Source organism: Mercenaria mercenaria, chromosome 2 (assembly GCF_021730395.1).
Source record: "Mercenaria mercenaria strain notata chromosome 2, MADL_Memer_1, whole genome shotgun sequence".
NCBI lineage: Eukaryota > Metazoa > Mollusca > Bivalvia > Venerida > Veneridae > Mercenaria > Mercenaria mercenaria.
Genome location: NC_069362.1, coordinates 64,223,332 through 64,239,693, shown reverse-complemented (window position 1 = coordinate 64,239,693; position 16,362 = coordinate 64,223,332). Strand labels below are relative to the sequence as shown.

Below are 16,362 nucleotides of genomic sequence, written 5' to 3'. Positions count from 1 at the left end.
GCATACACAAGGTTTTTCTTTGATTTGACCTAGTGACCTAGTTTTTGACCCAGTGACCCATTTTCGAACTTGCCTAGATTTCATCAAGGCAATCATTCTGACCAAAATTCATGAAGATCAATTGAAAAATACAGCCTCTATCACATACACAAGGTTTTTCTTTGATTTGACCTAGTGACCTAGTTTTTGATCCGAGATGACCCATTTTCGAACTCGGCCTAGATTTCATCAAAGTTATCATTCTGACCAATATTCATGAAGATTAAATGAAAAATACAGCCTCTATCGCATACACAAGGTTTTCTTTGATTTGACCTAGTGACCTAGTTTTTGACCCGAGATGACCCATTTTCGAACTCGGCCTAGATTTCATCAGGGTTATCATTCTGACCAATATTCATGAAGATTAATTGAAAAATACAGCCTCTATCGCATACACAAGCTTAATGTTGACAGACGACGGACGACAGACGACGGACGACAGACGACAGACGACGGACGACGGACGCCGGACATCCAGCGATCAGAAAAACTCACCTGAGCATTGCTCAGGTGAGCTAAAAATCGATCACAATCAAATTTAAATAGGAAAATATTTTGATTTTATCGTTTTACAAGTTTTTGAAATCGAAAGTAGGTTGTCGTCTGCTTTGTGATGATAATGATTTCAGACTGGTTTGCAAACTGTTTTAACACTAAGGTTCAGTGATTTTAATGCTAGTGGAGCAGTCTAAATTATCATGGTCTGCCTCAGGCCCGATTACGGCAGGTAACTGTTTAATTGTTTGCTAATTATGCCAATGGCACCCCCCCCCCCCCCTCCCCCCGTGTATCACCCGATAAAAAGGGGGTTAAAGCAGTGTATTATAATCACTGAGGCAAAAAAGGGAAGTTTGGCTAAAAAAAGAAATGAATGGTTGTAAAACGGGCAGGGTGCCTGGCGGGGCAACAGGGCGGAACGAATTTCCGAACGGGCGATGCACCCTGCTGTAAATAGCTAGCTGGAGCACTGTTCAATATACAGTACATCAGTCTGTTGCTGTGTTGGAATAATTTCAATATACAGTACACCAGTCTGTTGTTTTGTTTGAATGTCAATATACATCACACCAGTCTGCTGTTTTGCTTGAATGCCAATATACAGTACACCAGTCTGCTGTTTTGTTTGAATGCCAATATTCAGTACACCAGTCTGCTGTTTTGTTTGAATGCCAATATTCAGTACACCAGTCTATTGCTTTGTTTGAACAATGTCAATTTACAGTACACCAGTTTGTTGTTTTGTTTGAATGTCAATATACAGTACACGAGTATGTTGCTTTGTTTGAACAATATCAAGTTACAGTACACCAGTCTGTTGTTTTGTTTGAATGCCAATATACAGTACACTAGTCTGCTGTTTTGTTTGAACAATGTCAATATACAGAACACCAGTCTGTTGCTTTGTTTGAACAATGTCAATTTACAGTACACCAGTCTGTTGTTTTGTTTGAATGCCAATATACAGTACACTAGTCTGTTGTTTTGTTTGAATGTCAATATACAGAACACCAGTCTGCTGTTTTGTTTGAATGCCAATATATAGTACATCAGTCTGCTGTTTTGTTTGAATGCCAATATACAGTACACCAGTCTGCTGTTTTGTTTGAATGTCAATATACAGTACGCCAGTCTGTTGCTTTGTTTGAACAATGTCAATTTACAGTACACCAGTCTGTTTTGTTTGAATGCCAATATACAGTACACCAGTCTGTTGTTTTCTTTGCATGTCAATATACAGTACACTTATATGTTTTTTAGTTTTAATGCCAATATACAGTACACCTGTCTGTTGTTTTGTTTGAATGTCAATACACAGTACACCAGTCTGTTATTTTGTTTGAATAATGTCAATATATAGTACACCAGTCTGTTGTTTGGTTTGAACAATGTCAGTATACACTATACAAATCTGTTGTTTTGTTTGAACAATGTCAATATACAGTACACCAATCTGTTGTTTTGTTTGATCATTTGAAGTGATTTATATAGCCTTAATTTACAACTTGACAAAATATTTTATACAAGTTTCCCAATGATCACTTCAATTCAGAATGATTTCATTCAATTTTCAAGAAAAAGAAAGACACTGAACGGTATACTGAGAACTACATAAACAAGTTATATAATGATCTTGATCAATGTGTATTTAAGAGAAGAGTATTGTCCACAGGTCGAACGATGCAATCCGGTTGTGCAATATCAAGCCACCAAATACCTGTTACGTGGTGAATATCAAACAATAATTACCTATCTGCCTCTCTTACACTGTAACAATGAACAACAATTACAGTCAATTTGAATACTAAAGTAACTTTCTTCAACTTCATTTACTCAGACTTTTCATATCTATGGTAATTCTAGATAACCTACTTGCTACTCACAATTCATTATACCTTAAAATAGAAGTTTCTGATACCATGTTGCTTAAATGTGCGATATACACTATAATGTACAGTCCAGACCAGTGGTATGTGTGATATACATTATAATGTACAGTCCTGACAAGTGGTAAGGTTTGTGAGTTCCTAGCAATCCTAGATAGAACAATATGTATCACAAGAGCACCGCAACGCTGAGCAATATACGCCCGAAGGTATGACCTTTGACCTCTAAGTGTGACCTTGACCTTGAACGAGCCATCCAAAACATACGCTCTGCACGTCATTTCAATGTGGTAAACATTTGTGTCAAAGTTTTCAAACAATCCGACTTGAAGTGAACAAAGACGTTTTTTGTTTTTGTCAAGTTTAACGTCACACAGATATATTTATAGGTAATATGGCAACTTTATGGCTATTCATGGTGGAGGAAAACTCCAGGTGCCCCATCAGGCATTAATTCATCATGAGTGGGTACCTGGGTAGAACCAACAATCTTCTGTAAGCCAGCTGGATGGTTTCCACATGTGAAAAAGGTTAACATATACTGTAATCTGATGAGGGTATGTAAAGTTGACATATGAACTGTCTCAATAATGACTGTAGTTGTACAATCTACATTTTAAGCTAAGAAATAGATCAACACCAGTGGCATAATTTTTGGTGCTGTAACGAAGGGAACACGCGACTGTGTAATCCTTTTAACTCACGGGCATGAGATTTTGCTATTTGCTAAAGCATTTAGTACATGGGAATATGACTTTGTGGATGTCAACATTTGAAAATAAAATGAATGTGTATTTCATTTTCTTATTGGGATTGTATACCATGGCTCTACGCAACCAGAAAATCCACAACAATTACTCCCCTAAAAATATTAATGATTTTACAGGTGACTGTCAGGAAAACTTGCATGTACTGCGAGATATCCTGGTATGATACATACTTAGCTATTGCACAGACGTTCTTAAGGCCTTGATTTGGAAGTTTACAGACAGCAAAAGCTCTGCCCTGATTGAACATATCAGTTACAGGACTTGGCAAGTAGGTAGCAAACTGCTTAGTCGCTGTATTCACATAACTCATCCAACTGGACTGGTCCTCTTGTGGTTTACTGCAAATATAAATATATTACTTATATATAATAAATGATCAAACATGTATATAGTGCACTTGATATAAAATTCAAGACAAATAGAGTGAAAATAACAGCTGTAAGAGGTGACACCGTGCTTGACTATTTCCATGCTGCATAATGTAATAGGGTGTATCATTCTATAGAATGTAGAGCAATCACTGGAGTGATTAATACTCCCACATTCCTGCTTTGACAGAGGAAACAAAACATTCTATGGATTATTTGAATGTTCTAAATAGAAACTTCTGAAATTCTGACTGGTTCAGATGACTGTCCATCAATTCAGGACAGTAAAAATTCACACTGATATGCAGTCTGTATTTATGCATCATCCATTTTGAATGAGATACATGGGACACCAACTTTTATGCCCTTAATGCAAGTTTTTGACAAAGTCAAGGGCCATAACTTTGGTTTTGCAGTGTGAAATAAACAAGAGCTGTCAGTGGACAGCGCGCTCGACTATTCTCAGTGCTTGATAGTATAATATAAGCAATGAGTAAAACTTTAACATTACAATAAGCATATTCTTAGTCGAAAAGGGGCCATAATTCAGTCAAAATGCTTGATAGAGTTGCCTCCTCCTTTTTACAGACTGGGGTCATGATGGTAAACAAGTATGCAAAATATGAAAGAAATATCTCAATGGACTCTGAAAATATTTTGGGTGGTACGCAAACTTTAACATTTATTCTAAGTCGAAAAGGGGCCATAATTCAGTCAAAATGCTTGATAGGGTTGCCTCCTCCTTTTTACAGACTGGGGTCATGATGATAAACAAGTATGCAAAATATGAAAGCAATATCTCAATGGACTTTGAAAATATTTGGGGTGGTACGCAAACTTTAACATTTGTGTGACGCTCACGCCGATGCCGGGGCGAGTAGGATAGCTCTCCTATTCTTTGAATAGTTGAGCTAAAAATAAACTCAGGTACACAAATTCATATGCTGAATAACATTCTTGCATATTCACTACAGTGTTAAGTTAAGCCCCTAATAAGTGTACTCACCTGTCTTTCTGAGTCTCTAGTTTAAATATATGTACAGTTTCTGTATTGCTTGATGCAGAAAGGTATATAGAGTCAGTACTAAATGCCAGCGAGTATATATGTACACATCTGAAATTGAACATGTTTCTGTGTAACAACAGTATACTAACAATCTATCTACAAACCATGCTTTGTTGATTGGGTAAATTTTTAACATTAGTAACCCAAAGTATTAAATCATACGTTAAATATAAATTCATGGTAATATACTTTCATTTAAATACAAACTGAAACTTGTATAAGATATTCTCCAAAATATCTCCTTTGTTTAAAAATACTGTCCTAAGAGAAAGTCAGCTGAAATATTCTGCACTATAGCAAGAGATTTACAATGTTTTTCAAGAGGAGTGGCTCATTTTACTGTTAAATATGTAATAAATTAACTGTAACAAACTTTAAACAAATATTTTAGCTATTAGCAACAATACAAAATGATAAAAATTCACCTTTTCATTCCTCTTCTAAATTCAAACAATTTTTGCCCATCAGGAACAGAAAACACCCTTATCACAGTACCCTGTTAAAAACAAAAACAGATTTTACTACAAACCTTTATCTCAGACAATATCACTTAAATTGAACAAGAAAATATTGGTATAACTGACGGAAGCTCTCCAAAATATGATTACTGCATATTAACAACAAAAGCGAAATTCATCAACTGGGCACATACCTAGTAGTGAAGCTTCAAAATAAATGTCTTAGAATCACCAAAGAGTTAATGACAAAAAGCATGCACAATATAATTATGTGGATCTCCTCTTGGAAGTGAAGTTTCCTATGAAGTTTTATTGAATATATTATTATTAGCCAAGGGTTGATGGGGAATTCTCTGGACAAGGATGGCACTATAGTTTCCTAATGTTGAATAATCAAAGGGCAATTACTCATTAACAAGAGCTGTCACAGGAGACAGTGTGCTCAACTATTTCGATGCCAGATAATGAAGTTAAGCACATCTGAGTAAGCTAGAGCTGTCAATGGAGTGTTTAATGACTCTAATGTGGATGAAAATATTGGACAACAGCTTAAGCCTGTGTCAAAAATATTATGTAATAACAGAGATAGTGATAAAGTGTATCAAAATATTAAAAAAAAAAAAAATGATAAAAAAGGGACATAATTCATGCAAACTTTCTGCAACAGTAATGCACCATGTGTCACATCATGTGACTAATGAAGTGGATTAACTATTTTCAGTTTGAATCATATTTTTTTAGTAATAACTGAGATAGTGCAAAAAGTGTATGCATCAAAACTTGAACTTGAAATTTTAAGTAAAAAGAGGGCATAACTCATAACATATTGGTACCAGCATTATGGACCTTGTGTCATATGATGTGAGTGATGATGTGAAACAACTATTTTGGTTGCTGAGAAATACTCCAGAGTGAGACAAGAATTGCGGGATGGACGTACACACAGACGGACAGCTATGGGGCCACTATATGCTTTCCCTTTAGGCAGCACAAAATGTGAGAGACACAGGGCTTCTCAACAGTAATATGGGAAAACACTGACAGACTTATAAACTGTCTGTCGGGGGGAAAGTTTTCTCAATTATAAGAACAATATGTATGAGTATGATATAAATAGAATACCTGCAGTCTGTCAGAGCAACAAAACAGCAAGTTTCGACACCATGAAGGCTTCATTTTGATACTGATTTGACACTTGTAAATCAATTGAGCTATGCCAAAATAGACTTTCAGGTTAGTAGTCATGACTATATACATCAACATATGATGAAATTTTACTACCATTGGACATACAGGTAAGCAAAGAATTATTGTGAGAGGGGTGCTCTATATGCACACATGTGCTAATTTACCTCCATGTTATTATTTCACCTGAGCAGAATTAACTGTTTCCCTTATGTTGTCAAGTGAGATGTGAATATCAGTCTTCCATGTTTGTTTTGTTGGATTTTAAGCCATATGGGCACAATTTAGTTTATATAACAACTTTACAACTTTGACAGTATAGGAATACCAATGATATTTTCTTCCATTGTTGGAAAGCCTCCAGGTCCTGCCAAACTAAGAAAAATTGCACCTAAATTGAGAATTTTTGAAAGCAACCTAAATTTTGTATCTGTAGTTCTTTGTTTCTTCGAAAGATGAGGCATCATCTGTTTTTGCTGCAAAATACATTTCTTGTTCTTTAGAATTTATACATATTTCTGGTTGCTTAGGTAGTCTATCACTGCACTCGCACTTTGGTCAGCAAAATAACTCCACAACTTTGGAATAATACATGCCAGAACCTTTACGTGGGAGCAGCCATATGATGTTATGTAAATTGCCTATAAAGTATGCTGATTCTTCTGTGTACCACACATTAAGAAAAAAATCACAGAAGACCCAAGGTCATCTTTCTGATATTATTTCAGGCACATGACAGCATCAGGGTAATACCACGGACCTTCTATTGAGAGCACTTGGGTAATACCATCAACCTTCCATTGAGAGCACCTGGATAATACCATCGACCTTCCGTTGAGACACCTGGGTAATACCACCAACCTTCCACTGAGAACACCTGGGTAATACCACAGACCTTTAATTGACAGCACCTGGGTAATACCACCAACCTTCCATGATTAACGCTTAAAAGTGTCTAATTCTTAATAACACTAATAAATTACACTGTAATATTGACTGGATCTTACTTTTTCTGAAGCAGTTGCTATTTTTGTTCCTTGAGCGTTGAAGGTTATGGCTGCTAGAGGGTTATCATGAGCTGGTATCATAGTTACAGCACGCTGAAATACACATATATAATTACAGCATTCTGAAATATACATACATGATTAAAGTATGCTGAAATATACATACATAGTAACAGGACACTGTAACATACATACATAGTGACTGGACACAGAAATATACATATATAGTAACAAGACACTGTAACATACATACATAGTAACAGGACACAGAAATATACATACACAGTAACAGGACACTGTAACAAACATACATAGTGACAGGACACTGTAACATACATATACAGTAACAGGACACTGTAACATACATACATAGTAACAGGACACAGAAATATACATACATAGTAACAGGACACTGTAACATACATACATAGTAACAGGACACAGAAATATACATACATAGTAACAGGACACAAAAATATACATACATAGTAACAGGACACTGTAACATACATACATAGTAACAGGACACAGAAATATACATACATAGTAACAGGACACTGTAACATACATACATAGTAACAGGACACAGAAATATACATACATAATTACAGCATGCTGAAATATACATTCATAAATACAGCATGCTGAAATATACTTACATAGAAACAAGACACTGCGACATACATACATAGTAACAGGACACAGAAATATACATACATAATTACAGCATGCTGAAATATACATTCATAAATACAGCATGCTGAAATATACTTACATAGTAACAAGACACTGTAACATACATACATAGCAACAGGACACAGAAATATACATAAATAATTACAGCATGCTGAGACATACATACAGTACAATTGCAGTCCTACAAAAAGCCAAGGCACTGGTCGTTTTTTTCGTAATATCGCATTTTTGTTCAAATGTATTATAGGAAATTATGTCTTTACTTCATATCAACTACCCAACTGAAATATCTACACACTGTGATATTTACACATGCGATTTTCGTATTGGAGTACAAGTATACCAGATTTATATGTACTGAAACTCAATAGTCTGCACCTTCCTCTTAACTCCATCTTCCCTGTCGCTGCCATTCCTAACCAGTTATCCTCCAGGCTGACCCAGGCCCTATGCCGGATTGCAAGGAACGCATAAATTGCCTATTCCAATTCAGCTATCCTTCCAGGGGACCTGGACCCTTCACTGAATTGCTCGCGATAATAATACGACAATTTAAATACGATCAGGGCTATAATATCTATTCTCATCTTCTTTATGCAGTGATTTATGAGATGTGTAGAAATCGAACCAAGAGTGACTGGTGTGCCATCCAATCCAATATTTATAGAAGAAAAGATCAATCACTCTAATGACAAATAACTTGTATCATAGTGTACAGTGCATGTGTTTCGCATTTAGAATCTAATTTGTCAGTTTTCACACTTTAATAACTGTTTATGCCCAGTTAATGGATAGTGACACTTTCTACTCTAAAGCATTTTTCACGCTTCATCTTGACAGAATGGAAGGTGTGAAAACTTAGCTGATACAGGTATTCATAAAATTGCATTTCAAACAAGCTGAAAACAGTCTGTAAGGGCGTAACAATTTATTCTTAGGAGCCCATTTTTCGTAAAATTGCATTTTCGTAAAACCGCGACTTCGTAACATAGAAATAGGAAGAAAGCAGCTGGGACCAGGCCACCTTTTCGTAGTATATCGGTATTTCATTAAATTGCAATTTGTAGCACCGGGAATGCACTGTACAAAGTAACAGGACACTGAAATATACATACATTTACAGCACACTGAAATATACACACAGAGTTACACAATAGCATTATAAAACACAAAACTAAAAATAGCATTAAAACAAATTTCAGGCTGTGCATAAAACACATCAAGCTGAAAACTTGAAACCCTGATCCTTATATTTACAGTTTTGTTTTCACATTCTTTCCTCTTTCATTGAAAGTAGCATACATTTTAAGACACAGAAATTAAAACAATGATATTGTCTGACCATTACACAAGGAATGATCTCTACGAACATTATCAGCATTAGTTAAAATGCTTCACATTCTTAAAAAATCTAAAATTTGACTTTGTGTACAACCTAAATAGCTTTATCATCTAAAGTTGCCAAACATAAGAAACACCTGCCAGGACCATTTGTAAAAAGTTTCATCATGATCCACAAGCAAAATCATTGTTTAATTCAGTGTAAAACACCCTGACACATTATGTGCAAATTTACGCTTAATTAATTTATTTTGTCCACAAATAAACAGCTGCAGAGAGAGTTATTTCCAATATTACTGGAAAGTGTCAAAAAGAGAAATATAAGTATGTCGAGTTTCATATATCTGACCGAATTGTATTCCCGCTGTAAGATCAACTTTTGTACAGCTATTTCTATTGATTTTATGGTAACTAGCACTTACCAGGTTTATGGTATCAAATATTTGAACTTCTCCGATCTGATTGCTACCAGGATAAGCTAGGAAACAGTTATCATTGTTTATGGAGAGAGCACACAAGCCTTGTGGGTTAGGTGGGGTATCACGTATAGTGTGTAGAACTTTCATATCTCTGATGTTGTGAATATACAAACTCTCCTCTAGACATACAACCAATCTCTGAAATCAGTCAACAATAATGTACTTACATTGTATAATTATACATTTCTACAAAAGGATTGTTTCTCAGGGCTCATGCTAGGTCCAACTTTTTGGGAGAAGTCATTTATTCCCTCAAGCTGATTTAGGGAGATGTGGGGAGACTTAACAGAGAACCACTGATGTGAAGATTCATTTTATTAGTTACACCATTTCCCATACAATGATTATTGTTTCATTCCAACTTTCTGAAAAAGAAGTTGCATTCAAAAATTCCAACTGATGCTCCAAGTCTCATCTTCCAAATTCTTAAATTTTTGGTGTGCTATAGGTTATATGAAGATATTTAACATAAAAGGATTTATTATTAACACCAAGTCACCAATTTGGCATGAACAGTATTGCACCCAGATAAAAATAAAAAGCAATGGAAAATATGAATTAACTGATGAAAGTCAGTCCGCAACCAGTCATTTTCTTGTAGTTAATATTTATAAACAAACAGCTTACGAGTTGTTATCATTTTTTCTGCATTCGTATGTTGACAATTAAACCCAACTTATCAGGCATAACTGCGTCGACAATTGGCAAAATACAATTGTGTCTGGTGTAACAGATAATTTAATTCGCTTCCACACTTCACGCAAAAATCTCACAAATAACCAAGTAGGCAGAGCTTAAATTGTGCCACAGGCATGCAAATGGTGTGTATTCAACTCATTTTGAACAAGGTTGAAATCCACAACTTCACATCCCCCAAAAATTGCTCAAAAAATTAACTGATTTTGCAGTATATAGTTTTCTTCATAAAAATGAATATTTTCCTCACTATACCTGTCTGTTTAATTTTACTGCCAGTATTGAGTTGGAGTAACTGTAGTTGCATATTTCTGTCCCCTTCTTGAAATGGCAGACTTTGAGTTTCCGTGGTGATGAAAGACTAACAATGGCAACAAGACTGCTGGAGAACAGCCTCTCCACGATGCTTATATCTTCACAAGCTACAAAATAAATACGGTTATGAATATATATTGTCAATACAACTTCTTTTTTTGCTGGTAAATTACTGGATTAAGAATGACCCCATGGTCAATTTAAATCATTCTTAAAATAGAAACAAACTACTAAAGCAATTACTTGACTCCCCTAACAAGTGGAAGTATATTAAAATTAAGGATTGGCAAACAATTACATGTTCCTCACAAAATCTTGGTGTACACCTCCAAGGGCAGTAGGCAATACCCTCCCAACTTCACACTGTATGATTAAACAAGAGGGCCATGATGACTCTAGATCACTCGAGTTTCATAGATTGCTTGTAAAATTTTGATGGTGGGTCATACATGGAAAATATCTGTGAAATTATTTTGAATTTGGGCCATTGTTTTTGTTTTTAGAACAAGATGATTTTTGAAGTGGATTATATGCATACAGGAAATACTACATACAAATTATAAGAAAAGAGCCACTACTGTCTCTGGTGGCCATGTTTTTGACAAACTTCTGTTTGTATGTATTTTGCCTCGGCATATCTACTGCACAACAACAACAACAACACTGGAATGCATCTAAACAGGGACAGTAACTTTATCTATTTAACAAATATTGATCAGAATCTGATAGAGTTAAGCAACTTAAATTCTGATGTAAATGTCCTAGCAATATAATTATTTCATTGAAACATACCTATTAAATTCATGAACAAATCAATTACCCACCGAGATCAAGCTAGGTGTCCGGTTACCTGACAGCTAGAACACAGGCTAGGCGTCCAGTTACCAGGTGGCTAGACACTTCCTATCTATCTTGCCTTTACAGGGACGTATACATTTTCATGCAGGTAAAGCCACAAAGATTGTTAGTAGAAAATAAAAGAAAATTGGGCAAAAAAAGGAAAGAAAAATTTCTTATAAATGTTTAAAAGATAAAAAACAGGGATAAAGAGCAAGGTTATGGAGAAGTATGTTCAATGTAACTATGTTGCAAATAGTGGCATTGAACTGCTCAAGGGTTGGAAGGGGGAAGGAAGGAAATGTCAGGTGGAAGATTATTTCATAGGACTATTAATGTATATAACTAACTGTATGCAAGTCGTGATATTGTGATAATTTTTGCACATGTCAATATCTCTCCTTCACATACAACACAGGAAGGACCTTTTCTGTGATCCTATGCGGCGATTTTTAAATGTATATTTTAACATTTAAAAAACAAAATATAAGGTGAAATTATAAGACTGCTGTAAGACGAATATCTTCATTGTTCTTCCTTCAATTGATGTTTTATGTAAATAAAATGTCAAAAACGAGTTTGTCACTGTTTTAAAACAACGCATCCTTAAATTTACACAAATATTTTAAGAGGCTCCGCTTCATGTTAGTGATAGATAACCAAAATGTCAGCTGTACCGTTTTGGAAGAGTGTAATGGCGGACATGTAAAAACAGTGAGGTAGCCAAATGAAACATTGAGTTTACGTTTTAACGTGTTTAACCGTTATGTTTAAACCATAAAATGATTTGAACAGTTTTATTTCGTTTTATGATCTCATCGTTTAAGGACTGATAGTGCATTTACTTAAATCCATTTTCACCACAGAAAAGGTATTTACTGGTTTTGACGTCAAATTATTTGGACTAGTATCTTATATAAAAGAACACAACCCTTTTTTTTACCATTACTGTCGTATATCTGGTCAAGCTTCTCCACTGAACTCAGTGAAAACAATCTATATCCAGTCTTCTTTCCTACAGCTAGAGATCTGAAATATATCAAATATGATCAAATATAAAATCGAAAGTAAAACCAAAATCATTTAAGTTAAAACAGAAAATAATAATCACAATAAAATAAAATTATCTTACGTGCAGTCCTGATTAAAATTGACGAACAAAAGGTCGGACTGTTCGTCCCCCGCTTGACCTGCAAGGTTCATGAGTCCAGTCAGACCTTTAGCCACGCCACTATATAAGTAATCCGTGATTGTCACGAACACTTATTACGCATTTTTATCTTTGTTCAACTTCTGTTTACTACTTCTGACATTTTGTGCAATAACCTAATTTCCTCAAATTCCATTGGTTACAAATCGCACTATCTCGGAAATCTAAATAAACCCAAAGAAAATATGAAGCGAGAAGGAACAGGCCAACTCCGGGAACAGACTAAAATGGTCATTGGTTTTAAATACAGGCACCTAAGTTATTGAAATATTAGATATGTACAATACGTATTTACAGTAAAGGACCTAACTCAACTGGATATAAGGTGTAAAACAATAATAAAAAAAATCAACCTGCAAACATATAAAGGTATATATACCAACTTTCTAGAAAACATGGTTAATATGAATTTAGAACAAGTAGTAAAAACCCCAACCAGAAAACAAAATGTGTTGAAGCTATTTTTTACAAATATGCCATCAACATTCAAAATGTTAAAACGCTACTAAGTCTGGCAAATTCAGATCATGATATTGTTTTTTAAGATATTTAGTTGAAAAGAGGCCGTCCCTTCCAAACTAAAAGGAAAAATTTCTGTTATAAGAAAGCAAACTGGTCAAAACTATAACAAGAACTAAGAAAGTTTAGTAAAAATTTCAATTCTGACCAGTTTAATGTACTAAAGCCAGACAAGACTTTCCCTGGATCACCCCACAAATTATAAGACTCATAAGACGACGAGACAAACTGTATCCCAAAATGAAAAATAGAAGTAATATTGACCCCAGGTTACTTTCTCAACTTAAGTTTATTAAAGCTGCCACACAAAAACAAATTCGCAATTCTTACTGGTCATTCTTGGAATCTGTCATTTTTGAAGGAGATTCACAGCCAGGCCGTAATAAGAAATTTTATGGCTTTGTCAAGCATACTAAAACTGAAAATTGTGGAGTTTCACCCTTAAAGTCTGATGTAATCACTTACACGGATCCCATTGACAAGTCAAACACTCTATTTCTATCTTTATCTTTTAACCTTTGCACCTAACCTTTATAGATTAACACTCTTTCCCTGACAAGCGCCTTCCAGTCATAATCTTAACTGATTGTTTGGGAGTACCAACTAGAACTAGAACTAGAATTTGTCCCAGGACATTATAGACTTAGATCGGTTATAACCAGATGAGAAGTTTCAGTCTTTCTATATTGGTAATAAAACCAATAAAGCTGTCAGGTCTTTCAAAATCAGTAAAATTTAATGACATAACATAAGAATATGAGTTAAATCATTAGGAGTCATTCTAGATTTCTAGCTTAATTTTGACTGTCGTATTACAAACTTATGTAAAAAGGCAGTCAAACAACTTAACATCTTACAAAGTTTGGGCAAGTTTCTCAATGAGAATACAAGACTAATCATTTTTAAATCTTTTATTAGGTCAAGTTTTAATTGATTGTCCATTGATATTGTAACGTTTCCACCCGAGCCTGGTACACCAATTATCGTCTCAAACACACTAAAGTAACAAACTATCAATATAAATTTTCCTCCAGCTATCTAGCTTATTAACTAAAGATCTAAAATGTATATATAATTTTTTTCAAGCTACCTTGCTTAATGATTGTTCACAAATGATTGTAAAATGATTGGGAAATGTATGAACAAATTAATATACAACAAATTAATATACAATTATATTGTTAATCTGAATTTGTAACTGATTTCAATGTTTCAACTTGTTTCGAATGAACTTTCTTGTCCCTTAATTATCACTAAAATATCTATGTTTGGTATCTTCTTAATAAGGATTCAACTCTGTCTGAGACTATATAGCTTCAATCTATCTTGTGCAAATGATCACTTTACAGATTTTACTGTATGCAGTATACACTACGACATAGTCTCTACCCTGCCTCAGACCTTGGTGTATGTACTCTATGTACGTTTAGTCACAAACTTGCCTATAACTCTTTATGTATGAATGTATGGAACCTGAGACCCGGACCCAATTCGACTAAACCCGCAACTTCGAGCTAACCCTGATTCTCTGGGATGTTAAAGGAACCTGCAACTCAGGGCATACGCCGCTACTCTGAGGTAATCTGATATAGCCGGTGCTAGGGGGCGTGAGGGGTGTTGCATATTTCATTACCTCTCATGAACAGACTCAGTCAAACCGAGTATTATTTTGTTTGTGTAGTAGGGTAGAGTATAAGGGTGCACTTATACATCCTTGCTATTGAGCTAGCTTTTATAGCGACGTGGTAGAGTGTCCGCCTTAGGTGTGAGAGGTCCCGGGTTCAATTCCCGGTTAGAGCTGAAGTATTTTCAGCCTGTTACATTTGGCGCCCAACGTAAATAACTCACGAGTAGATATGAATGGACACCTCGGAACGTTCCACAGAACTTCAAACTCCTGGAATTCGAGGACGAATTCTAAAATGGAGGGGGTGTATGTAGTAGGGTAATGTATAAGTGTGCACTTATTATTATTATTATTATTATTATACCACATTTATATAGCACTTTTTTCATGCACGTGTACACGTTCAAAAGTAGCCCGCCCGCTTAGCTCAGTAGGTAAGAGCGTTGATCTACGGATCGCGGGGTCGTGAGTTCGATCCTCGGGCGGGGCGTATGTTCTCCGTGACTATTTGATAAACGACATTGTGTCTGAAATCATTAGTCCTCCACCTCTGCTTTATGTGGGGAAGTTGGTAGTTACTTGCGGAGAACAGGTTTGTACTGGTACAGAATCCAGGAACACTGGTTAGGTTAACTGCCCGCCGTTACATGACTGAAATACTGTTGAAAAACGGCGTTAAACCCAAAACAAACAAACAAACAAACACGTTCAAAAGTACTTCACAGAAAAATTGCAAAAATACTAACAAATACACATACAAAAATAATGCATTCCACATTAACAAAATTCATAAATGTAAAACGTATAGATTAAACAAGACAAACATAAATACATATTTAAAAGTATTTAGGTTACCCTAGGATAAAATACTGTTCTACGCAGATTTATGAAGAAGAAGAAGAAAAAAAGCATCAATGTATTGGTCAGTTAACAAAATATTGTACAAAGAAGTGGGTTTTTAACAGGCTTTTGAAAGCAGCTAGCGTGTCAGCTTCCCTGATCTTGACGGGAAGGGAGTTCCAAAGCTTCGGAGCAGTGCAAGAAAAGCATCGATTGCCATACATCATGGTTTTAGTTTTTGGCATAACCAGTGACAGTGTGTCTTGTGATCTTAGGTTTCTGACCGGTTTATACACTTCTATCGTATCCCTAATATAGGCAGGGGACTGGTTGTGTAAAGCCTTAAAGTTATACTTCCTTGCTATTGAGCTAGCTTTTATAGCAACATGGTAGAGTGTCCGCCTTAGGTGTGAGAGGTCCCGGGTTCGATTCCCGGTCAGAGCTGAAGTATTTTCAGCCTGTTACATTTGGTTGTATTCTGTGCTTCCATAGGATCTCCTAACATTTTTTATTTATAAGCTT

The 16,362-nt window shown here is 35.4% G+C and overlaps 1 protein-coding gene across 2 annotated transcripts in view; it reads right to left on the bottom strand.

Annotated features, from left to right (window-relative positions):
• The window catches only part of LOC123564099 (WD repeat domain phosphoinositide-interacting protein 2-like), a 30,418-nt gene extending 17,436 nt beyond the window's left edge, over nt 1–12,982 (bottom strand). Inside the window, exons 1-9 of one of the 2 annotated variants that reach the window (XM_045357411.2) lie at nt 12,777–12,982; nt 12,588–12,673; nt 10,748–10,914; nt 9,740–9,934; nt 7,281–7,373; nt 5,056–5,126; nt 4,571–4,678; nt 3,367–3,534; nt 2,290–2,307 (exon numbers count right to left, since the gene is read on the bottom strand). In XM_045357411.2, coding sequence (XP_045213346.1) covers nt 2,290–2,307; nt 3,367–3,534; nt 4,571–4,678; nt 5,056–5,126; nt 7,281–7,373; nt 9,740–9,934; nt 10,748–10,914; nt 12,588–12,673; nt 12,777–12,847 — 977 coding nt within the window. In that variant the 5' untranslated portion in view covers nt 12,848–12,982. The remainder of the gene's footprint in view (nt 1–2,289; nt 2,308–3,366; nt 3,535–4,570; nt 4,679–5,055; nt 5,127–7,280; nt 7,374–9,739; nt 9,935–10,747; nt 10,915–12,587; nt 12,674–12,776) is intronic. The other variant, XM_045357413.2, reaches the window with a different exon arrangement.
• Between the last annotated feature and the right edge of the window lie 3,380 nt (nt 12,983–16,362).